At 39.5% G+C, this 20,869-nt stretch overlaps 1 protein-coding gene across 7 annotated transcripts; it reads left to right on the top strand.

Annotated features, from left to right (window-relative positions):
* Positions 1–41: 41 nt before the first annotated feature.
* Positions 42–19,746, top strand: VPS28 (VPS28 subunit of ESCRT-I). 7 transcript variants are annotated; one of them, XR_015282731.1, is made up of 10 exons: positions 42–705; positions 823–854; positions 1,075–1,112; positions 4,179–4,268; positions 4,370–4,475; positions 8,657–8,758; positions 14,529–14,582; positions 16,800–16,891; positions 19,087–19,267; positions 19,689–19,746. XR_015282731.1 is itself a non-coding variant. In XM_086875831.1 (10 exons), exons 1-9 carry the CDS (start codon positions 669–671, stop codon positions 19,202–19,204), a joined length of 669 nt encoding a protein of 222 aa, XP_086731957.1. In that variant the 5' UTR covers positions 52–668; the 3' UTR covers positions 19,205–19,207; positions 19,629–19,746. The 7 variants fall into 7 exon arrangements, 4 of the variants coding, with proteins under 4 accessions (XP_086731957.1, XP_086731947.1, XP_086731943.1 ...); XM_086875831.1 differs by having other exon boundaries at positions 52–705; positions 19,087–19,207; positions 19,629–19,746; XM_086875821.1 differs by having other exon boundaries at positions 373–705; positions 826–854; positions 1,040–1,112; positions 19,087–19,207; positions 19,629–19,746.
* Positions 19,747–20,869: the final 1,123 nt, after the last annotated feature.

The following is a 20,869-nucleotide window of genomic DNA, read 5'->3' as shown; positions in this document are numbered from 1 at the left end:
GCTTGCTGGCATAATAGGCGGGATCAAGGGAGAAAGGGGTTGTGGGAAGGAAGGTTGTACGGAAAAACGCCGTACGGACACACGGACACGGCCGCGGTCGAGCCAAGGTTTATTTCAGCCACGAAAGATCAGAAAGCGCCTCTGTCATCCCGGTTATGGCCGCCCGCGGTGTTTCGCCGGGCAGAGTAGGCTCCTCCACGGCCGCGGCCATGGCGGGATCAACATAGCGGCGTCGCTAGGTAACCGCTCTGATTGATGGTTCCAAGAACCAATCAGCGACGAGAAAACGGAAAGGTGGAAAGAATGAGGCAATTGGATGCATAGACACGCCGGAGTAGGCGGGACTTAAGGAGAAGGGGATTATGGGAAGGCAAAGTTGTACGGAAAACTCAGTGCGGCCTCTCTGTCGCCGTCGCTTGGCAACCAGCTTGATTGACAGTTCCAAGATCCAATCAGAAAAGAGAAAGCAGAGATGCGGAGTGGCTCAGCCAATGGAACGCCGAGTTCTGCCGGAAGGGGAGGGACGTGTGGGAGTGTGTACGGAAAGAGGCGGAAGCGCCGCGGAGCCGCCGGGAACCGGACCGGGATCGTCGGGATCGGAATTATCGGGATTATCGGGATAATCGGGATCGAGGAGAGGGCCCAGAGCCCTCCAGGCTCCGCCGGGGATGTTCCACGGCATCGCGGGCCCGGCCGGGATGGGCGGTGAGAGGCGGGAGCGATCCCGGAATTGCCGTGATGGGATCCCTTGGGATGATCCCGAAATTCCCGGGATGGAATTCCCGGTTTTCCTCCCTTTTAACCCTTTCCTTCCTCCCACAGCAGCGCCTGGGAACAAACCGGAGCTTTACGAGGTGAGTGCGGGTCGGGAATAGCCGAGAACGGCCGAAGATGGCCGGAAATGCCCGGGGGTCTCCGGAAATGGCCGAGGATGACCGGAGGTCTCCGGAAATGGCCGAGGATGACCGGAAATAGCCGGAAATGCCCAAATATGACCGGGAATGACCCCTGGAAATTTGGGAATTTTGGGAATATCCAGGAATTTCGGGAATTTTGTGTCTGCTCTCCCCGCAGGAGGTGAAGCTCTACAAGAACGCCCGCGAGAGGGAGAAGTGAGTGAGGGAATTTTGGGGATTTTGGGATGGGGATGGAGGCGTTTGGGGTTGGGATTTAATCCCAGTCGGTTCCAGTCCATCCAAATCCATCCCAGTCCATCCAAATCCATCCCAGTCCTTCCCAGTATCCCGTTATCCCATCCCAGTCATTCCAAATCCATCCCAGTCCTTCCCAGTATCTCATCCCAGTCCATCCCAGTATCCCAGTATCCCATCCCAGTATCCCATTATCCCATCCCAGTTCATTGAAATCCATCCCAGTCCATCCCAGTATCTCATCCCAGTTAATCCCAGTCTATGTAAATCCGTTCAAATCAATCCCAGTCCATCCCATTATCCCATCCCAGTCCATCCCAGTATCCCATTATCCCATCCCAGTATTCCATTATCCCATCTCAGTCCATCCCAGTATCCCGTTATCCCATCCCAGTCCATTGAAATCCATCCCAGTATCTCATCCCAGTTAATCCCAGTCTATCCAAATCCATTCAAATCAATCCCAGTCCATCCCATTACCCCATTATCCCATTCCAGTCCATCCCAGTATCCCGTTATCCCATCCCAGTATCCCATTATCCCATCCCAGTCCATCCAAATCCATCCCAGTCCTTCCCAGTATCCCATTATCCCATCCCAGTCCATCCCAGTATCCCAACCCAGTATCCCAGTATCCCATCCCAGTCCATCCCAGTATCCCATTATCCCATCCCAGTCTATCCCAGTATCCCATTATCCCATCCCAGTCCATCCCAGTGTCCCATTATCCCATCCCAGTCTATCCCAGTATCCCATCCCAGTCCATCCCAGTCCATCCCAGTATCCCATTATCCCATCCCAGTATCCCATTATCCCATCCCAGTCCATCCCAGTATCCCATTATCCCATCCCAGTATCCCATTATCCCATCCCAGTCCATCCCAGTATCCCGTTATCCCATCCCAGTATCCCATTATCCCATCCCAGTATCCCATTATCCCATCCCAGTCCATCCCAGTATCCCATTATCCCATCCCAGTGTCCCATTATCCCATCCCAGTCCATCCCAGTATCCCATTATCCCATCCCAGTATCCCATTATCCCATCCCAGTCCATCCCAGGATCCCGTTATCCCATCCCAGTCCATCCCAGTCCATCCCAGTCCATCCCAGTATCCCATTACCCATTCCAGTCCATCCCAGTATCCCATTATCCCATCCCAGTATCCCATTATCCCATCCCAGTCCATCCCAGTCCATCCCAGTCCATCCCAGTCCATCCCAGTATCCCATTATCCCAGTATCCCATTATCCCATCCCAGTCCATCCCAGTATCCCATTATCCCATCCCAGTCCATCCCAGTCCATCCCAGTCCATCCTAGTATCCCATCCCAGTATCCCAGTATCCCATCCCAGTCCATCCCAGTCCATCCCAGTCCATCCCAGTATCCCATTATCCCATCCCAGTCCATCCCAGTCCATCCCAGTCCATCCTAGTATCCCATCCCAGTATCCCAGTATCCCATCCCAGTCCATCCCAGTCCATCCCAGTCCATCCCAGTATCCCATTATCCCATCCCAGTATCCCGTTATTCCCGTTATTCCGGAATATTCCCAACTATTTCCACCATTCCCAAACCTCACCAAATATTCCTAAATATTCTCTCCATTTCCAAATATTCCTGAATATTCTCAAGTATTCTCAAATATCCCAAAAATTACCCAAAATTACTAAAAATTCCCATAAACTCCCCAAAATTCCTAAACGTTCTCTCCACTCCCAAACGTTCCCTAAAAATCCTAAAATTCCCCCCAAAATTCCCCCCAAAATTCTCCAAATATCCCCCCAAAATTCCCGAAAATCTCCAAAAACTCCCCCAAAATTCCCCAAATAACCCCAAAAATTTCCCCAAAATTCTCAAAAATCCCCCAACCTCCCCCAAAAATCCTCAAAATCCCCCCAAAATTCCATCAAAGCTCCCAAAAATTCCCCAAAAATTCCCTTAAAACCCAAAAAAATCCCCCCAAAAATTCCCCAAAAAATCTCCCAAAAATTCCCCAAAAAATCCCCAAAAATCCCCAAAAAATCCCCCAAAATTCCCCAAAAAATCCCCAAAAATCCCCAAAAAATCCCCAAAAATTCCCAAAAAATCCCCAAAATATCCCCCAAAAATCCCCAAAAAATCCCAAAAAATCCCCAAAAAATCCCCAAAAATTGCCCCAAAAATCCCCAAAAAATCCAAAAAAATTCCCCAAAAAATCCCCAAAAAATCCCCCAAAATTCCCAAAAAATCCCCAAAAATTCCCCAAAAATCCCCAAAAAATCACAAAAAATTCCCCAAAAAATCCCAAAAAATCCCCAAAAAATCCCCCAAAATTCCCAAAAAATCCCCAAAAATTCCCCCAAAAATCCCCAAAATATCCCAAAAAATTCCCAAAAAATCCCCAAAATATCCCCCAAAAATCCCCAAAAAATCCCAAAAAATTCCCAAAAAATCCCCAAAAATCCCAAAAAATTCCCCAAAAAATCCCCAAAAATTCCCCCCAAAATCCCCAAAAAATCCAAAAAAATTCCCCAAAAAATCCCCAAAAAATCCCCCAAAATTCCCAAAAAATCCCCAAAAATTCCCCCAAAAATCCCCAAAAAATCCAAAAAAATTCCCCAAAAAATCCCCAAAAAATCCCCCAAAATTCCCAAAAAATCCCCCAAAATTCCCCCAAAAATCCCCAAAAAATCACAAAAAATTCCCCAAAAAATCCCAAAAAATCCCCAAAAAATCCCCCAAAATTCCCAAAAAATCCCCAAAAATTCCCCCAAAAATCCCCAAAATATCCCAAAAAATTCCCAAAAAATTCCCCAAAAATTCCCCCAAAAATCCCCAAAAAATCCCAAAAAATTCCCCAAAAAATCCCCAAAAATCCCCAAAAAATCCCAAAAAAATCCCCAAAAAATCCCCAAAAATTCCCCCAAAAAATCCCAAAAAATCCCCAAAAATTCCCCCAAAAATCCCAAAAAAATCCCAAAAAAATCCCCAAACACCCCAGATCATCCCAGACCAGCCCAGAACATTCCGGAACGTTCCCAGGTACGACAACATGGCCGAGCTGTTTGCGGTGGTGAAGACGCTGCAGGCTCTGGAGAAGGCCTACATCAAAGACTGCGTCACCCCCAACGAGTACGGCCAAAAATTCCCAAAAAACTCCCCAAAAACCCCGGAAAAATCAAGAATTCCTTAAAAGAATTCCCGGATTTGGGATTTTTCCCGGGATTTTTCAGGTACACGGCCGCCTGTTCCCGGCTGTTGGTTCAGTTCAAGGCTGCCCTCAAACAGGTGCAGGGAGCGGAGATCGCGTCCATCGATGAGTTCTGCCGGAAATTCCGGGTGGGAATTCCGGGAATTTGGGGAATTCTGGGATTCGGGAGGAAAATTGGGATTTTAGGGGAATTTTTGGGATTTTTTTGGGGAATTTTTTGGATTTTTTTAAATTTTTTTGGAGGTTTTTTTTGCGGGATTTTGAGGGAATTTTGGGGTTGAAGTGGAGAAATTAATTGGAAAAATTCGGGAATGAAATTTGGGAATTCTGGGATTGGGAATTTGGGGCAAAAATTTGGGATTTTGGGGCTTTTTGGGAATTTTTGTGGGTTTTTTTTGGAATTTGGGGGATTTTTATTATTTTTTGGAGGGTTTTTTGGGGATTTTGAGGGAATTTTGGGGATGAAATGGAGAAATTAATTGGAAAAATTTGGGAATGAAACTTGGGAATTTTGGGAATTTTGGGATTGGGGATTTGAAGCACAAATTTGGGATTTTTGGGGCATTTTTTTTGAATTTTTGGGATTTTTTGGGGGGAATTTTGGGGTTTTTCTTCATTTTTTTGAGTTTTTTTGGGGGGACGTTGAGGGAAATTTGGGGTTGAAGTGGAGAAATTAATTGGAAAAATTCGGGAATGAAATTTGGGAATTTTGGGATTGGGAATTTGGGGCAAAAATTTGGGATTTTGGGGCTTTTTGGGAATTTTTTGGGAATTTTTTGGGATTTTTGGGGGATTTTTGGATTTTTTTTTATTTTTTTGGAGGGTTTTTTGGGGATTTTGAGGGAATTTTGGGGATGAAATGGAGAAATTAATTGGAAAAATTTGGGAATGAAACTTGGGAATTTTGGGAATTTTGGGATTGGGGACTTGAAGCAGAAATTTGGGATTTTTGGGGCGTTTTTTTTTTAATTTTGGGGATTTTTTGGGGGGAATTTGGGGGTTTTTTCTTCATTTTTTTGAGTTTTTTTGGGGGACGTTGAGGGAAATTTGGGGTTGAAGTGGAGAAATTAATTGGAAAAATTTGGGAATGAAATTTGGGAATTCTGGGATTGGGAATTTGGGGCAAAAATTTGGGAGTTTGGGGCTTTTTGGGAATTTTTTTGGGGATTTTTTTGGATTATTTTTGGAATTTTTTGGATTTTTTTTATTTTTTGGAGGGTTTTTGGGGACTTTGAGGGAATTTTGGGGATGAAACGGAGAAATTAATTGGAAAAATTTGGGAATGAAACTTGGGAATTTTGGGATTGGGGATTTGAAGCAGAAATTTGGGATTTTTGGGGCATTTTTTTTGGAATTTTTGGGATTATTTTTTTTATTTTTGGGGGGATTTTTTTGGGAATTTTGGGGTTGAAGTGGAGAAGTGAAATGGAAAAATTTGGGAATTTTGGGATTGGGAATTTGGGGCAGAAATTTGGGACTTTTTGGGATTTATTGGGATTTTTGGGGATTTTGGGGGGGGGTTTGGATTTTTTTTTATTTTTTGGAGGGTTTTTGGGGACTTTGAGGGAATTTTGGGGATGAAACGGAGAAATTAATTGAAAAAATTTGGGAATGAAACTTGGGAATTTTGGGAATTTTGGGATTGGGGATTTGAAGCAGAAATTTGGGATTTTTGGGGTGGTTTTTTTTGAATTTTTGGGATTTTTTTTTATTTTTGGGGGGATTTTTTTGGGAATTTTGGGGTTGAAGTGGAGAAGTGAAATGGAAAAATTTGGGAATTTTGGGATTGGGAATTTGGGGCAAAAATTTGGGATTTTGGGGCTTTTTGGGAATTTTTTGGGAATTTTTTGGGATTTTTGGGGGGATTTTTGGATTTTTTTTAATTTTTTGGAGGTTTTTTGGGGACTTTGAGGGAATTTTGGGGATGAAATGGAGAAATTAATTGGAAAAATTCGGGAATGAAACTTGGGAATTTTGGGAATTTTGGGATTGGGGATTTGAAGCAGAATTTTGGGTTTTTTGGGGCGTTTTTTTGGAATTTTTTGGATTTTTTTGGGGGGAATTTTGGGGTTTTTTCTTCATTTTTTTGAGTTTTTTTGGGGGACGTTGAGGGAAATTTGGGGTTGAAACGGAGAAATTAATTGGAAAAATTCGGGAATGAAATTTGGGAATTCTGGGATTGGGAATTTGGGGCAAAAATTTGGGATTTTGGGGCTTTTTGGGAATTTTTTGGGAATTTTTTGGGATTTTTGGGGGATTTTTGGATTTTTTTTTATTTTTTGGAGGGTTTTTTGGGGATTTTGAGGGAATTTTGGGGATGAAATGGAGAAATTAATTGGAAAAATTTGGGAATGAAACTTGGGAATTTTGGGAATTTTGGGATTGGGGACTTGAAGCAGAAATTTGGGATTTTTGAGGCTTTTTTTTTGGAATTTTTGGGATTTTTTGGGGGGAATTTTGGGGGTTTTTTCTTCATTTTTTTGAGTTTTTTAGGGGGGACGTTGAGGGAAATTTGGGGTTGAAGTGGAGAAATTAATTGGAAAAATTCGGGAATGAAATTTGGGAATTCTGGGATTGGGAATTTGGGGCAAAAATTCGGGATTTTGGGGCTTTTGGGGAATTTTTGGGGGTTTTTTTTGGATTATTTTTGGAATTTTGGGGATTTTTTTTATTTTTTTGGAGGGTTTTTTGGGGATTTTGAGGGAATTTTGGGGTTGAAATGGAGAAATTAATTGGAAAAATTTGGGAATGAAACTTGGGAATTTTGGGAATTTTGGGATTGGGGACTTGAAGCAGAAATTTGGGATTTTGGGGGGGTTTTTTTTGGTTTTTTTTTGAATTTTTGGGATTTTTTTTTATTTTTGGGGGGATTTTTTTGGGAATTTTGGGTTTGAAGTGGAGAAGTGAAATGGAAAAATTTGGGAATTTTGGGATTGGAAATTTGGGGCGAAAATTTTGGATTTTGGGGGTTTTTGGGGGGTTTTTTGGGAATATTTTGGGGGATTTTTGGGATTTTTTGGGGGAGGATTTTTGAGGGAATTTTGGGGTTGAACCGGAAAAATCAAATGGAAAAATCTGGGAATGAAATCTGGGAATTTTGGGAATTTGGAGCTGGAATTTGGGGATTGAGGGAAGCGGGTGCAGGGAGCGGAGATCGCGTCCATCGATGAGTTCTGCCGGAAATTCCGGGTGGGAATTCCGGGAATTTTGGGAATTTTGGGAATTCGGGATTTTTTGGGATTTTTTGGGATTTTTTTCAGAATTTTTTTGGGATTTTTGGGGATTTTTGGGGGTTTTTTTTGGATTTTTTAGGGATTTTTGAGGTAATTTGGGGGAGAAGTGAAGCGAAATGAAAAAATTTGGGAATGAAATTGGGGAATTTTGGGAATTCAGGAATTTTGGGAATTTGAGAAAAAATGGGAGTTTTTAGAAGAATTTTTTTTGGAATTTTTGGGGATTTTGGGGGGTTTTTTTTTGGATTTTTTGGGGGTTTTTTGGGGATTTTTTAGGGATTTTTGAGGTAATTTGGGGGAGAAGTGAAGTGAAATGGAAAAATTTAGGAATGAAATTGTGGAATTTTGGGAATTCAGGAATTTTGGGAATTTGAGAAAAAATGGGAGTTTTTAGAAGAATTTCTTTTGGAATTTTTGGGGATTTTTGGGGGGTTTTTTTTGGATTTTTGGGGGGTTTTTTGGGGATTTTTTAGGGATTTTTGAGGTAATTTGGGCGAGAAGTGAAGTGAAATGGAAAAATTCGGGAATGAAATTGGGGAATTTTGGGAATTCAGGAATTTTGGGAATTTGAGAAAAAATGGGAGTTTTTAGAAGAATTTTTTTGGGAACTTTTTGGGATTTATTTTGATTTTCTTTGAGCCTGGAATGAGAATATTTGGGATTAAAATTCAGATTTTGGGGGGATTTTGGTGGGAATTTCAGGAATTTTAGGCGTGACTTTGGATGGTGGATTGGGATATTTGGGAATTTTAGAAATTTTGGGAATTTTGAGCCAGAAATGAGAATATTTGGGACTAAAATTCAGATTTTTTGTTGTTTTTTTTTATTTTTATGGGAATTTTTGCAGGAATTCCGGGAATTTTGGGCCTGAATTTGGATGGTGGATTGGAAAATCCGGGAATTTTGGGAATTTTGGGCCTGAAAATGAGAATATTTGGGATTAAAACTCAGATTTTTTTTGGTTTTTTTAATATTTTTATGGGGATTTTTTTGGGAATTCCGAGGATTTGGGGCTCGAGGCGTGCCAGAGGATTGGGAATTTTTTGGGAATGGTGGGAATTCCGGGAATTTTCCAGCTGGATTGTCCCCTGGCCATGGAACGGATCCGCGAGGATCGACCCATCACCATCAAGGACGACAAAGGGAACCTGAATCGCTGCATCGCCGACATCGTCTCCGTACGGGCGGGAAAACGGGAATTTCCCGGGAATTCCGGGAATTCTGGGAATGTCTGGGGAATTTGGGAATTTGGGGGATTTTTTTTATATTTTTTAGGATTTTTTTTTGAGTTTTTTTGGGATTTTTAAGGAATTTTAAGGGGATTTTTCTTTAATTTTGGGGATTTTTTTTGAGGGTTTCTTGGAAATTTTTGGGAATTTTCAGGGAATTTTTAGGGGATTTTCAGGGAATTTTTTGTGGATTTTTTTGGAAGTTTTAACAGAATTTTTTGGAATTTTTTGGGGATTTTTTTGTTCTTTTTTAGGGCATTTTTGGGGTTATTTTTGGTGTTTCTGGGGAATTCTTTGGGAACCTGAATCGCTGCATCGCCGACATCGTCTCCGTACGGGCGGAAAAACGGGAATTTCCCGGGAATTCCGGGAATTCTGGGAATGTCTGGGGAATTTGGGAATTTGGGGGATTTTTTTTATATTTTTTAGGATTTTTTTTTGAGTTTTTTTGGGATTTTTAAGGAATTTTAAGTGGATTTTTGTTTAATTTTTGGGATATTTTTTGAGGGTTTCTTGGGAAATTTTTGGGAATTTTTTGGGAATTTTTTGGGAATTTTTAGGGGATTTTCAGGGAATTTTGGGGGGATTTTTTGAGGATTTTTTTGGTTTCTTGTGAGGAAGTTTTGAGATTTTTGGAGTGACTTTTTGAGAATTTTGGGGGATTTTTTTTTGGTTTTTTGGGAGTTTTTTTGAGGATTTTTTTGTATTTTTTTTTTTAATTTTTGTAATTTTGGGGGGATTTTTTTGTGAATTTTTTGTGGATTTGGGGGGAATTTTTTTTTTATTTTGGGGGAATTTTTCTGGATTTTTTTGTGGATTTTTAGGGGATATTTTGGGATTTTTGTGGGGATTTTTGGGAAATTTTAGGGAATTTCTTGGGGAGTTTTAAGAGAATTTTTGGGGATTTTTTGGGGGATTTTTTTGTTCTTTTTTAGGGCATTTTTGGGGTTATTTTTGGTGTTTCTGGGGAATTCTTTGGGAACCTGAATCGCTGCATCGCCGACATCGTCTCCGTACGGGCGGAAAAACGGGAATTTCCCGGGAATTCCGGGAATTCTGGGAATGTCTGGGGAATTTGGGAATTTGGGGGATTTTTTTTATATTTTTTAGGATTTTTTTTTGAGTTTTTTTGGGATTTTTAAGGAATTTTAAGTGGATTTTTCTTTAATTTTTGGGATATTTTTTGAGGGTTTCTTGGAAATTTTTGGGAATTTTTAGGGAATTTTTAGGGGATTTTCAGGGAATTTTTTGTGGATTTTTTGGGGGAGTTTTAAGAGAATTTTTTTGGATTTTTTTGGGATTTTTTTTGTTACTTTTTAGGGCATTTTTGGGGTTATATTTGGTGTTTCTGGGGAATTCTTTGGGAACCTGAATCGCTGCATCGCCGACATCGTCTCCGTACGGGCGGGAAAACGGGAATTTCCCGGGAATTCTGGGAATTCTGGGAATGTCTGGGGAATTTGGGAATTTGGGGGATTTTTAAAAAATTTTTTGGGATTTTTTTTGGAGTTTTTTTGGGATTTTTAAGGAATTTTAAGGGGATTTTTCTTTAATTTTGGGGATTTTTTTTTGAGGGTTTCTTGGAAATTTTTGGGAATTTTTAGGGAATTTTTAGGGAATTTTCAGGGAATTTTGGGAGGATTTTTTGAGGATTTTTTTGGTTTTTTGTGAGGAAGTTTTGAGATTTTTGGAGTGATTTTTTGAGAATTTTGGGGGATTTTTTTTGGTTTTTTGGGAGTTTTTTTGAGGATTTTTTTGGGTTTTTTTTTTTAATTTTTGTAATTTTGGGGGGATTTTTTTGTGAATTTTTTGTGGATTTGGGGGGAATTTTTTTTTTATTTTGGGGGAATTTTTCTGGATTTTTTTGTGGATTTTTAGGGGATATTTTGGGATTTTTGTGGGGATTTTTGGGAAATTTTAGGGAATTTCTTGGGGAGTTTTAAGAGAATTTTTGGGGATTTTTGGGGGGATTTTTTTGTTCTTTTTTAGGGCATTTTTGGGGTTATTTTTGGTGTTTCTGGGGAATTCTTTGGGAACCTGAATCGCTGCATCGCCGACATCGTCTCCGTACGGGCGGAAAAACGGGAATTTCCCGGGAATTCCGGGAATTCTGGGAATGTCTGGGGAATTTGGGAATTTGGGGGATTTTTTTATATTTTTTGGGATTTTTTTTTGGAGTTTTTTTGGGATTTTTAAGGAATTTTAAGTGGATTTTTGTTTAATTTTGGGGATTTTTTTGAGGGTTTCTTGGAAATTTTTGGGAATTTTTTGGGAATTTTTAGGGGATTTTCAGGGAATTTTTTGTGGATTTTTTTGGGAGTTTTAACAGAATTTTTTGGAATTTTTTGGGGATTTTTTTGTTCTTTTTTAGGGCATTTTTGGGGTTATTTTTGGTGTTTCTGGGGAATTCTTTGGGAACCTGAATCGCTGCATCGCCGACATCGTCTCCGTACGGGCGGGAAAACGGGAATTTCCCGGGAATTCCGGGAATTCTGGGAATGTCTGGGGAATTTGGGGGATTTTTTTATATTTTTTGGGATTTTTTTTGGAGTTTTTTTGGGATTTTAAGGGGATTTTTGTTTAATTTTGGGGATTTTTTTGAGGGTTTCTTGGAAATTTTTGGGAATTTTTTGGGAATTTTTAGGGGATTTTCAGGGAATTTTTTGTGGATTTTTTGTGGATTATTTTTGGGAGTTTTAAGAGAATTTTTTGTGATTTTTTTGGGATTTTTTTTGTTACTTTTTAGGGCATTTTTGGGGTTATTTTTGGTGTTTCTGGGGAATTCTTTGGGAACCTGAATCGCTGCATCGCCGACATCGTCTCCGTACGGGCGGAAAAACGGGAATTTCCCGGGAATTCCGGGAATTCTGGGAATGTCTGGGATTTTGGGGATTTGGGGGATTTTTAAAAAATTTTTTGGGATTTTTTTTGGAGTTTTTTGGGGAATTTTAGTGAATTTTAAGGGGATTTTTCTTTAATTTTTGGGATATTTTTTGAGGGTTTCTTGGGAAATTTTTGGGAATTTTTTTGGGATTTTTAGGGGATTTTCAGGGAATTTTGGGGGGATTTTTTGAGGATTTTTTTGGTTTCTTGTGAGGAAGTTTTGAGATTTTTGGAGTGACTTTTTGAGAATTTTGGGGGATTTTTTTTTTGTTTTTTTGGAGTTTTTTTGAGGATTTTTTGGGGTTTTTTTTTTTAATTTTTTGTAATTTTGGGGGGATTTTTTTGTGGATTTGGGGGGAATTTTTTTTTTATTTTGGGGGAATTTTTCTGGAATTTTTTGTGGATTTTTAGGGGATATTTTGGGATTTTTGTGGGGATTTTTGGGAAATTTTGGGGAATTTCTTGGGGAGTTTTAAGAGAATTTTTTGGGATTTTTTGGGGATTTTTTTGTTCTTTTTTAGGGCATTTTTGGGGTTATTTTTGGTGTTTCTGGGGAATTCTTTGGGAACCTGAATCGCTGCATCGCCGACATCGTCTCCGTACGGGCGGAAAAACGGGAATTTCCCAGGAATTCCGGGAATTCTGGGAATGTCTGGGAAGTTGGGAATTTGGGGGATTTTTTTTATATTTTTTAGGATTTTTTTTTGAGTTTTTTTGGGATTTTTAAGGAATTTTAAGGGGATTTTTCTTTAATTTTGGGGATTTTTTTTGAGGGTTTCTTGGAAATTTTTGGGAATTTTCAGGGAATTTTTAGGGGATTTTCAGGGAATTTTTTGTGGATTTTTTTGGAAGTTTTAACAATTTTTTGGAATTTTTTGGGATTTTTTTGTTCTTTTTTAGGGCATTTTTGGGGTTATTTTTGGTGTTTCTGGGGAATTCTTTGGGAACCTGAATCGCTGCATCGCCGACATCGTCTCCGTACGGGCGGGAAAACGGGAATTTCCCGGGAATTCCGGGAATTCTGGGAATGTCTGGGGAATTTGGGAATTTGGGGGATTTTTTTTTATATTTTTGGGATTTTTTTTGGAGTTTTTTTGGGATTTTTAAGGAATTTTAAGTGGATTTTTGTTTAATTTTGGGGATATTTTTTGAGGGTTTCTTGGAAATTTTTGGGAATTTTTTGGGAATTTTTAGGGGATTTTCAGGGAATTTTTTGTGGATTTTTTGTGGATTTTCTTGGGGAGTTTTAAGAGAATTTTTTGGGATTTTTTGGGGGATTTTTTTGTTCTTTTTTAGGGCATTTTTGGGGTTATTTTTGGTGTTTCTGGGGAATTCTTTGGGAACCTGAATCGCTGCATCGCCGACATCGTCTCCGTACGGGCGGGAAAACGGGAATTTCCCGGGAATTCCGGGAATTCTGGGAATGTCTGGGGAATTTGGGAATTTGGGGGATTTTTAAAAAAATTTTTGGGATTTTTTTTGGAGTTTTTTGGGGAATTTTAGTGAATTTTAAGGGGATTTTTGTTTAATTTTGGGGATATTTTTTGAGGGTTTCTTGGGAAATTTTTGGGAATTTTTTTGGGATTTTTAGGGGATTTTCAGGGAATTTTTTGTGGATTTTTTGTGGATTTTTTTGGGGAGTTTTAAGAGAATTTTTTGTGATTTTTTTGGGATTTTTTTGTTCTTTTTTAGGGCATTTTTGGGGTTATTTTTGGTGTTTCTGGGGAATTCTTTGGGAACCTGAATCGCTGCATCGCCGACATCGTCTCCGTACGGGCGGAAAAACGGGAATTTCCCGGGAATTCCGGGAATTCTGGGAGCGTTTGGGGAATTTGGGAATTTGGGGGATTTTTAAAAAATTATTTAGGATTTTTTTTGGAGTTTTTTGGGGAATTTTAGTGAATTTTAAGGGGATTTTTCTTTAATTTTTGGGATATTTTTTGAGGGTTTCTTGGGAAATTTTTGGGAATTTTTTGGGAATTTTTAGGGGATTTTCAGGGAATTTTTTGTGGATTTTTTTGGGAGTTTTAACAGAATTTTTTGGAATTTTTTGGGGATTTTTTTGTTCTTTTTTAGGGCATTTTTGGGGTTATTTTTGGTGTTTCTGGGGAATTCTTTGGGAACCTGAATCGCTGCATCGCCGACATCGTCTCCGTACGGGCGGGAAAACGGGAATTTCCCGGGAATTCCGGGAATTCTGGGAATGTCTGGGAAGTTGGGAATTTGGGGGATTTTTAAAAAAATTTTTGGGATTTTTTTTGGAGTTTTTTGGGGAATTTTAGTGAATTTTAAGGGGATTTTTGTTTAATTTTGAGTATTTTTTTTGAGGGTTTCTTGGAAATTTTTGGGAATTTTTTTGGGAATTTTTTGGGAATTTTTAGGGGATTTTCAGGGAATTTTGGGGGGATTTTTTGAGGATTTTTTTGGTTTTTTGTGAGGAAGTTTTGAGATTTTTGGGAGATTTTTTTGAGAATTTTGGGGGGATTTTTTTGAGAATTTTTTGAGAATTCTTGGAGTGTTTTTTGGGAATTTTTTGTGGATTTTCAGGGAATTTTGGAGGGATTTTTTTGGGATTTTTAGGGAATTTTAAGTGAATTTTTGTTTAATTTTGGGGATTTTTTTGAGGATTTCTTGGGAACTTTTTGGGAATTTTGGGGGAATTTTTAGGGGATTTTCAGGGAATTTTTGGGGGGTTTTTAAGGAATTTTAAGGAGATTTTTGTTTAATTTTGGGGATTTTTTGGGGGATTTCTTGAGAACATTTTGGGAGTTTTTTGGGGGAATTTTGGGGGATTTGGGATGGGAATGATCCCAAATTTCCTTTGGAATTCCGGCAGCTTTTCATCACGGTCATGGACAAACTGCGCCTGGAGATCCGCGCCATGGACGAGGTGGTGTTCCCAAAAATTCCCAAAATCCCCCAATTCCACACCCAAAAATTCCCAAAATCCCACAATTCCACACCCAAAAATTCCCACAATTCCACACCCAAAAATTCCCAAAATCCCACAATTCCACACCCAAAAATTCCCAAAATCCCACAATTCCAATCCCAAAAATTCCTAAAATCCCACACCCAAAAATTCCCAAAATCCCCCAATCCCACACCCAAAAATTCCCAAAATCCCACAATTCCACACCCAAAAATTCCCAAAATTCCAATCCCAAAAATTCCCAAAATCCCCCGATTCCGATCCCAAAGATCCCATGAAATTCCCCAAAAAAATCCCCATAAATTCCTTAAAAATCATCACAAAAATCTAAGAAAACCCCCCCAAAAAAATCCCCCCAAAATTCCAATAAATCCCAATAAAATCTGAAAAAAATATCCCAAAAAAATCCCATAAAATTCCCCAAAAAAAGCCCCATAAAATCCCAAAAGTTGAAAAAAAAATCCCAAAAATTCCCAAAAAATCCCAAAAAATCCTCCCCAAAATCCCCAAAGCCAAAAAAAGAAATCCCAAAAAAATCCCAAAAATTCCCCAAAAAATCCCCAAAAATTCTCAAAAAAATCCCCAAAAATTCTCAAAAAAAACCCACAAAAAATCCAAAAAATTCCCCCCAAAAATCCCAAAAAAATTCCCAAAAACTCCCATAAAATTCCCAATAAAATTATAGAAAAATACCCAAAAAATCCCAAAAATTCCCAATAAAATAAAAAAAAAATTCCAAAAAAATCCCAAAAATTCCCGGAAAAATTCCCCAAAAATCCCCAAAAAATCCCAAAAAATTCTCAATAAAATCCAAAAAAATCCCACAAAAAATCCAAAAAATTCCCCCCAAAAATCCCAAAAAATTTCCCAAAAAATCCCATAAAATTCCCAAGAAAATTATAAAAAAATACCCCAAAAATCCCAAAAATTCCCAATAAAATAAAAAAAAAATTCCAAAAAAATCCCAAAAATTCCCGGAAAAATTCCCCAAAAATCCCAAAAAAATCCCAAAAAATTCTCAATAAAATCCCAAAAAATCCCACAAAAAATCAAAAAAATTCCCCCAAAAAATCCCCAAAAATTTCCCAAAAAATCCCATAAAATTCCCAAGAAAATTATAAAAAAATACCCCAAAAATCCCAAAAATTCCCAATAAATTAAAAAAAAAATTCCAAAAAAATCCCAAAAATTCCCGGAAAAATTCCCCAAAAATCCCCAAAAAATCCCAAAAAATTCTCAATAAAATCCAAAAAAATCCCACAAAAAATCCCAAAAATTCCCCAAAAAAATTCCCAAAAATTTGTCAAAAACTCCCATAAAATTCCCAATAAAATTATAGAAAAATACCCCAAAAATCCCAAAAATTCCCAATAAAATTAAAAAAAAAAAAATCCAAAAAAATCCCAAAAATTCCCGGAAAAATTCCCCAAAAATCCCAAAAAAATCGCAAAAAATTCTCAATAAAATCCAAAAAAATCCCACAAAAAATCCCAAAAATTCCCCAAAAAAATTCCCAAAAATTTGTCAAAAACTCCCATAAAATTCCCAAGAAAATTATAGAAAAATACCCCAAAAATCCCAAAAATTCCCAATAAAATTAAAAAAAAAAATCCAAAAAATCCCAAAAATTCCCGGAAAAATTCCCCAAAAATCCCCAAAAAATCCCCAAAAATTCTCAATAAAATCCCAAAAAATCCCACAAAAAATCCCAAAAATTCCCCCAAAAAATCCCCAAAAATTTGTCAAAAACTCCCATAAAATTCTCAATAAAATTATAGAAAAATACCCCAAAAATCCCAAAAATTCCCAATAAAATAAAAAAAAAATTCCAAAAAAATCCCAAAAATTCCCGGAAAAATTCCCCAAAAATCCCCAAAAAATCCCAAAAAATTCTCAATAAAATCCAAAAAAATCCCACAAAAAATCAAAAAAATTCCCCCAAAAAATCCCCCAAAAATCCCATAAAATTCCCAATAAAATTATAGAAAAATACCCCAAAAATCCCAAAAATTCCCAATAAAATAAAAAAAAAATTCCAAAAAAATCCCAAAAATTCCCAATAAAATAAAAAAAAAAATCCCAAAAAATCCTAAAAAATCCCAAAAAAATCCCCAAAAAATTCCCAAATTTCCCCCGAATTCCCGGAATTCCGGGATTTTTTTTGGGAATGTGCAGATCCAGCCGGATTTGCGGGAGCTGATGGAGACGATGACCAGGATGAGCTCCCTGCCCCCGGATTTCGAGGGACGCCAGAAGGTGAATCAATGGTGAGATCCCAAAAAAAACCCGGAAAATTCCGGGAATTCCCAGAAAAATCCAAGAATTCGGAGAATTTTGGGAAGGAAAAATTCCCAGGAGGAAATCAGGGAAGTTTGGGAATGAAATTTAAGAGGGAAATCAGGGAATTTGGGGGAAGAAAATTGGGAAATTTGGGATTTTTGGGGAAGAAATCGGGAATTTTGGGGATTCTGGGAGTGAAAATTGGGGAATTTTGGGAATTGTTTTGGAATTTTGGGAATTCTGGGAGTGAAAATTGGGGAATTTTGGGAATTGTTTTGGAATTTTGGGGATTCTGGGAGTGAAAATTGGGGAATTTTGGGAATTGTTTTGGAATTTTGGGAATTCTGGGAGTGAAAATTGGGGAATTTTGGGAATTGTTTTGGAATTTTGGGGATTCCAGGATTGGAATTTTGGGAATTTTGGGATTTTTTTTGGAAGTTTGGGAGGGATTTTTTTAGGAATTCTGGTAATTTTCAGGGGAATTTTTTTGGGATTTAAGGAATTTTTTTTGTGGAATTTTTTGGGAATTTTGGGGGAATTTTTGGGGGGAATTTTGGGAGTTTTTGGGGTAAATTTTTTGGGAATTTTTGGGAGGGAATTTTTGGGAGTTTCTGGGAGAATTGTTGGAATTTTGGGGATTTTTTTGGGAATTGTGACAATTCTGCATGGAATTTTTGGTGAATCTTGGAAATTTTAGGTGGAATTTTTGGATTTTGGGGGGAATTTTGGGGAGGGAATTTCAGGAATTTTGAGTGCATTTTTTTGGGAATTTTCAAGGAATTTTTGGAAGGAATTTCAGGAATTTTGAGGGAATTTTTTGGGAATTTTTTAGGAATTTTGGGAGTTTTGGGGGGAATTTCAGGAATTTCATGTGGAATTTTTTGGGAATTTTGGGGGGAATTTCAGGAATTTGGGGCGGATTTTTTTTTTTAAATTTTGGAAATTTTCTGGGAATTTTTTCAGAATTTTCAGGGAAAGTTTTTTGGGAATTTCCTTGGGAATTTTGGGGTGGAATTTAAGGAATTTTAGGGAATTTTGGGGGGGAATTTGAGGAATTTTGGGGTTGGTTTTTTTTTTTTAATTTTGGGAATTTCCAGAGCAATTTTTTCAGTTTCTTGGGGAATTTTTTGGAATTCCCTGGGGAATTCTGGGATGGGAATTTCAGGAATTCCGGCTGGAATTTTTTGGGAATTCTGGGGTGGGAATTTCAGGAATTGTGGCTGGAATTTTTGGGAATTCTGGGGTGGAATTTCAGGAATTCCGGCTGGAATTTCTTGGGAATTCTGGGAATTCTGGGGTGGAATTTCAGGAATTGTGGCTGGAATTTTTGGGAATTCTGGGGTGGAATTTCAGGAATTCTGGCTGGAATTTTTGGGAATTCTGGGGTGGAATTTCAGGACTTGTGGCTGGAATTACTTGGGAAGTTTGGGGAATTTGGGGGTGGGAATTTCAGGAATTCCGGCTGGAATTTTTTGGGAATTCTGGGATGGGAATTTCAGGAATTCCAGCTGGAATTTTTTGGGAATTCTGGGGTGGGAATTTCAGGAATTTTGGCTGGAATTTTTTGGGAATTCTGGGGTGGGAACTTCAGGAATTGTGGCTGGAATTTCTTGGGAATTCTGGGGTGAAATTTCAGGAATTGTGGCTGGAATTTTTTTGGGAATTCTGGGATGGGAATTCTAGCTGGAATTTTTGGGAATTGTGGGATGGGAATTTCAGGAATTCCGGCTGGAATTTTTTGGGAATTCTGGGGTGGAATTTCAGGAATTGTGGCTGGAATTTTTGGGAATTCTGGGGTGGGAATTTCAGGAATTCTGGCTGGAATTTCTTGGGAAGTTTGGGGAATTTGGGGGTGGGAATTTCAGGAATTCTGGCTGGAATTTTTTGGGAATTCTGGGGTGAAATTTCAGGAATTGTGGCTGGAATTTTTGGGAATTCTGGGGTGGAATTTCAGGAATTCCAGCTGGAATTTTTTGGGAATTCTGGGGTGGAATTTCAGGAATTGTGGCTGGAATTTTTGGGAATTCTGGGGTGGAATTTCAGGAATTGTAGCTGGAATTTCTTGGGAATTCTGGGAATTCTGGGGTGGGATTTCAGGACTTGTGGCTGGAATTTTTGGGAATTCTGGGATGGGAATTTCAGGAATTCCAGCTGGAATTTTTGGGAATCGTGGGAATTTCAGGCTGCAGACGCTGAGCGCGATGTCGGCCTCGGACGAGCTCGACGATTCCCAGGTCCGGCAGATGCTCTTCGACCTCGAGGCCGCCTACAACGCCTTCAACCGCTTCCTGCACGCCTGACCGGTCCAAACCAGTCCAAACCAGTCCAGACCAGTCCAGACCAGTCCAGACCAGTCCAGACCAGTCCAAACCAGTCCAAACCAGTCCAGACCAGTCCAGACCAGTTCAAACCGGAGCCAGTGGAAATGCAGGATAATAAATGGATCCCAAAAATCCCCAAAACCCCGGAGCAATTCCGTTCTTTTCTCCTGGCATTGGAGCAAAATGGGAGCTGATCCCAGTTCAGACCAGCTCAGACCAGTTCAAACCAGTTCAAACCAGTCCAAACCAGTTCAGACCAGTTCAGGTTCCTGGGATATCAAATGGGAAGAGCCCAATCCCCAAAATCCCCCAAATCCTGGAACAAACTGGGATTTATGGGATCAAACTGGGATTTATTGGATCCAAATGGGAACCATTCCCAGTCCAGACCAGTTCAGACCAGTCCAAACCAGTCCAGACCAGTCCAGACCAGTCCAGACCAGTCCAAACCAGTCCAGACCAGTTCAAACCGGAGCCAGCAGAAATGCAGGATAATAAACGGATCCCAAAAATCCCCAAAACCCCGGAGCAATTCCGTTCTTTTCTCCTGGGATTGGAGCAAAATGGGAGCTGATCCCAGTTCAGACCAGTTCAGACCAGTTCAGACCAGTTCAGACCAGTCCATCCCAGTCCAGACCAGTCCGGACCAGTCCAGACCAGTTCAGACCAGTTCAGACCAGTTCAGACCAGTCCAGACCAGTCCAGACCATTTCAGACCAGTTCAGACCAGTCCAGACCAGTTCAGGTTCCTGGGATAACAAATGGGAAAAGCCCCATCCCAAAAATCCCCAAAATCCTGGAGCAAACTGGGATTTATTGGATCAAACTGGGATTTATTGGATCAAACTGGGATTTATTGACTCAAACTGGGATTTATTGGATCAAACTGGGATTTATTGGCTCAAACTGGGATTTATTGGGTCAAACTGGGATTTATGGGATCAAACTGGGATTTATTGGCTCAAACTGGGATTTATTGGCTCAAACTGGGATTTATGGGATCAAACTGGGATTTATTGGCTCAAACTGGGATTTATGGGATCAAACTGGGATTTATTGGCTCAAACTGGGATTTATTGGATCAAACTGGGATTTATTGGGTCAAACTGGGATTTATTGGATCAAACTGGGATTTATTGGATCAAACTGGGATTTATTGACTCAAACTGGGATTTATTGACTCAAACTGGGATTTATTGGATCAAACTGGGATTTATTGGGTCAGACTGGGATTTATTGGATCAAACTGGGATTTATTGGATCAAACTGGGATTTATTGAATCAAACTGGGAGCCATTCCCAGTTCAGAGCAGTCCAGCCCAGTCCAAACCAGCCCAGAGCAACCCAAACCAGTCCAAAATAATCCAGCCCAGTCCAAACCAGTCCAAACCAGTTCAGACCAGCCCAAACCAATCCAGACCAGTCCAAACCAGTCCAAACCTGTTCAGGCCAGTCCAAAGCACCCAGACCAGTTCAAACCAATCTAGCCCAGTCCAGAACAGTCCAAACCAGTCCAAACCAGTTCAATCCAGTCCATCCCAGTCCCTCCCAGTCCGTCCCAGTCCATCCCAGTCCATCCCAGTTTATCCCAGTCCATCCCAGTCCCATCCCACACATCCCAGTCCCTCCCAGTCCGTCCCAGTC

Source organism: Cyanistes caeruleus, chromosome 1 (assembly GCF_971803275.1).
Source record: "Cyanistes caeruleus chromosome 1, bCyaCae1.hap1.1, whole genome shotgun sequence".
In the NCBI taxonomy this organism is placed as follows: domain Eukaryota; kingdom Metazoa; phylum Chordata; class Aves; order Passeriformes; family Paridae; genus Cyanistes; species Cyanistes caeruleus.
The sequence above is the reverse complement of the archived record's forward strand: the minus strand, read 5'-3'. Positions and strand labels throughout refer to the sequence as shown.

Bases quoted from the DNA above. Each gene is read 5' to 3' on its own strand.
- VPS28 (XM_086875817.1), top strand. From the start codon at position 473: ATGCGGAGTGGCTCAGCCAATGGAACGCCGAGTTCTGCCGGAAGGGGA. The intron at 1,113-4,178 runs GTGAGTGAGGGA...GAACGTTCCCAG, and splicing joins AACGCCCGCGAGAGGGAGAA to GTACGACAACATGGCCGAGC. The intron at 8,759-14,528 runs GTACGGGCGGGA...GAATTCCGGCAG, and splicing joins GCATCGCCGACATCGTCTCC to CTTTTCATCACGGTCATGGA.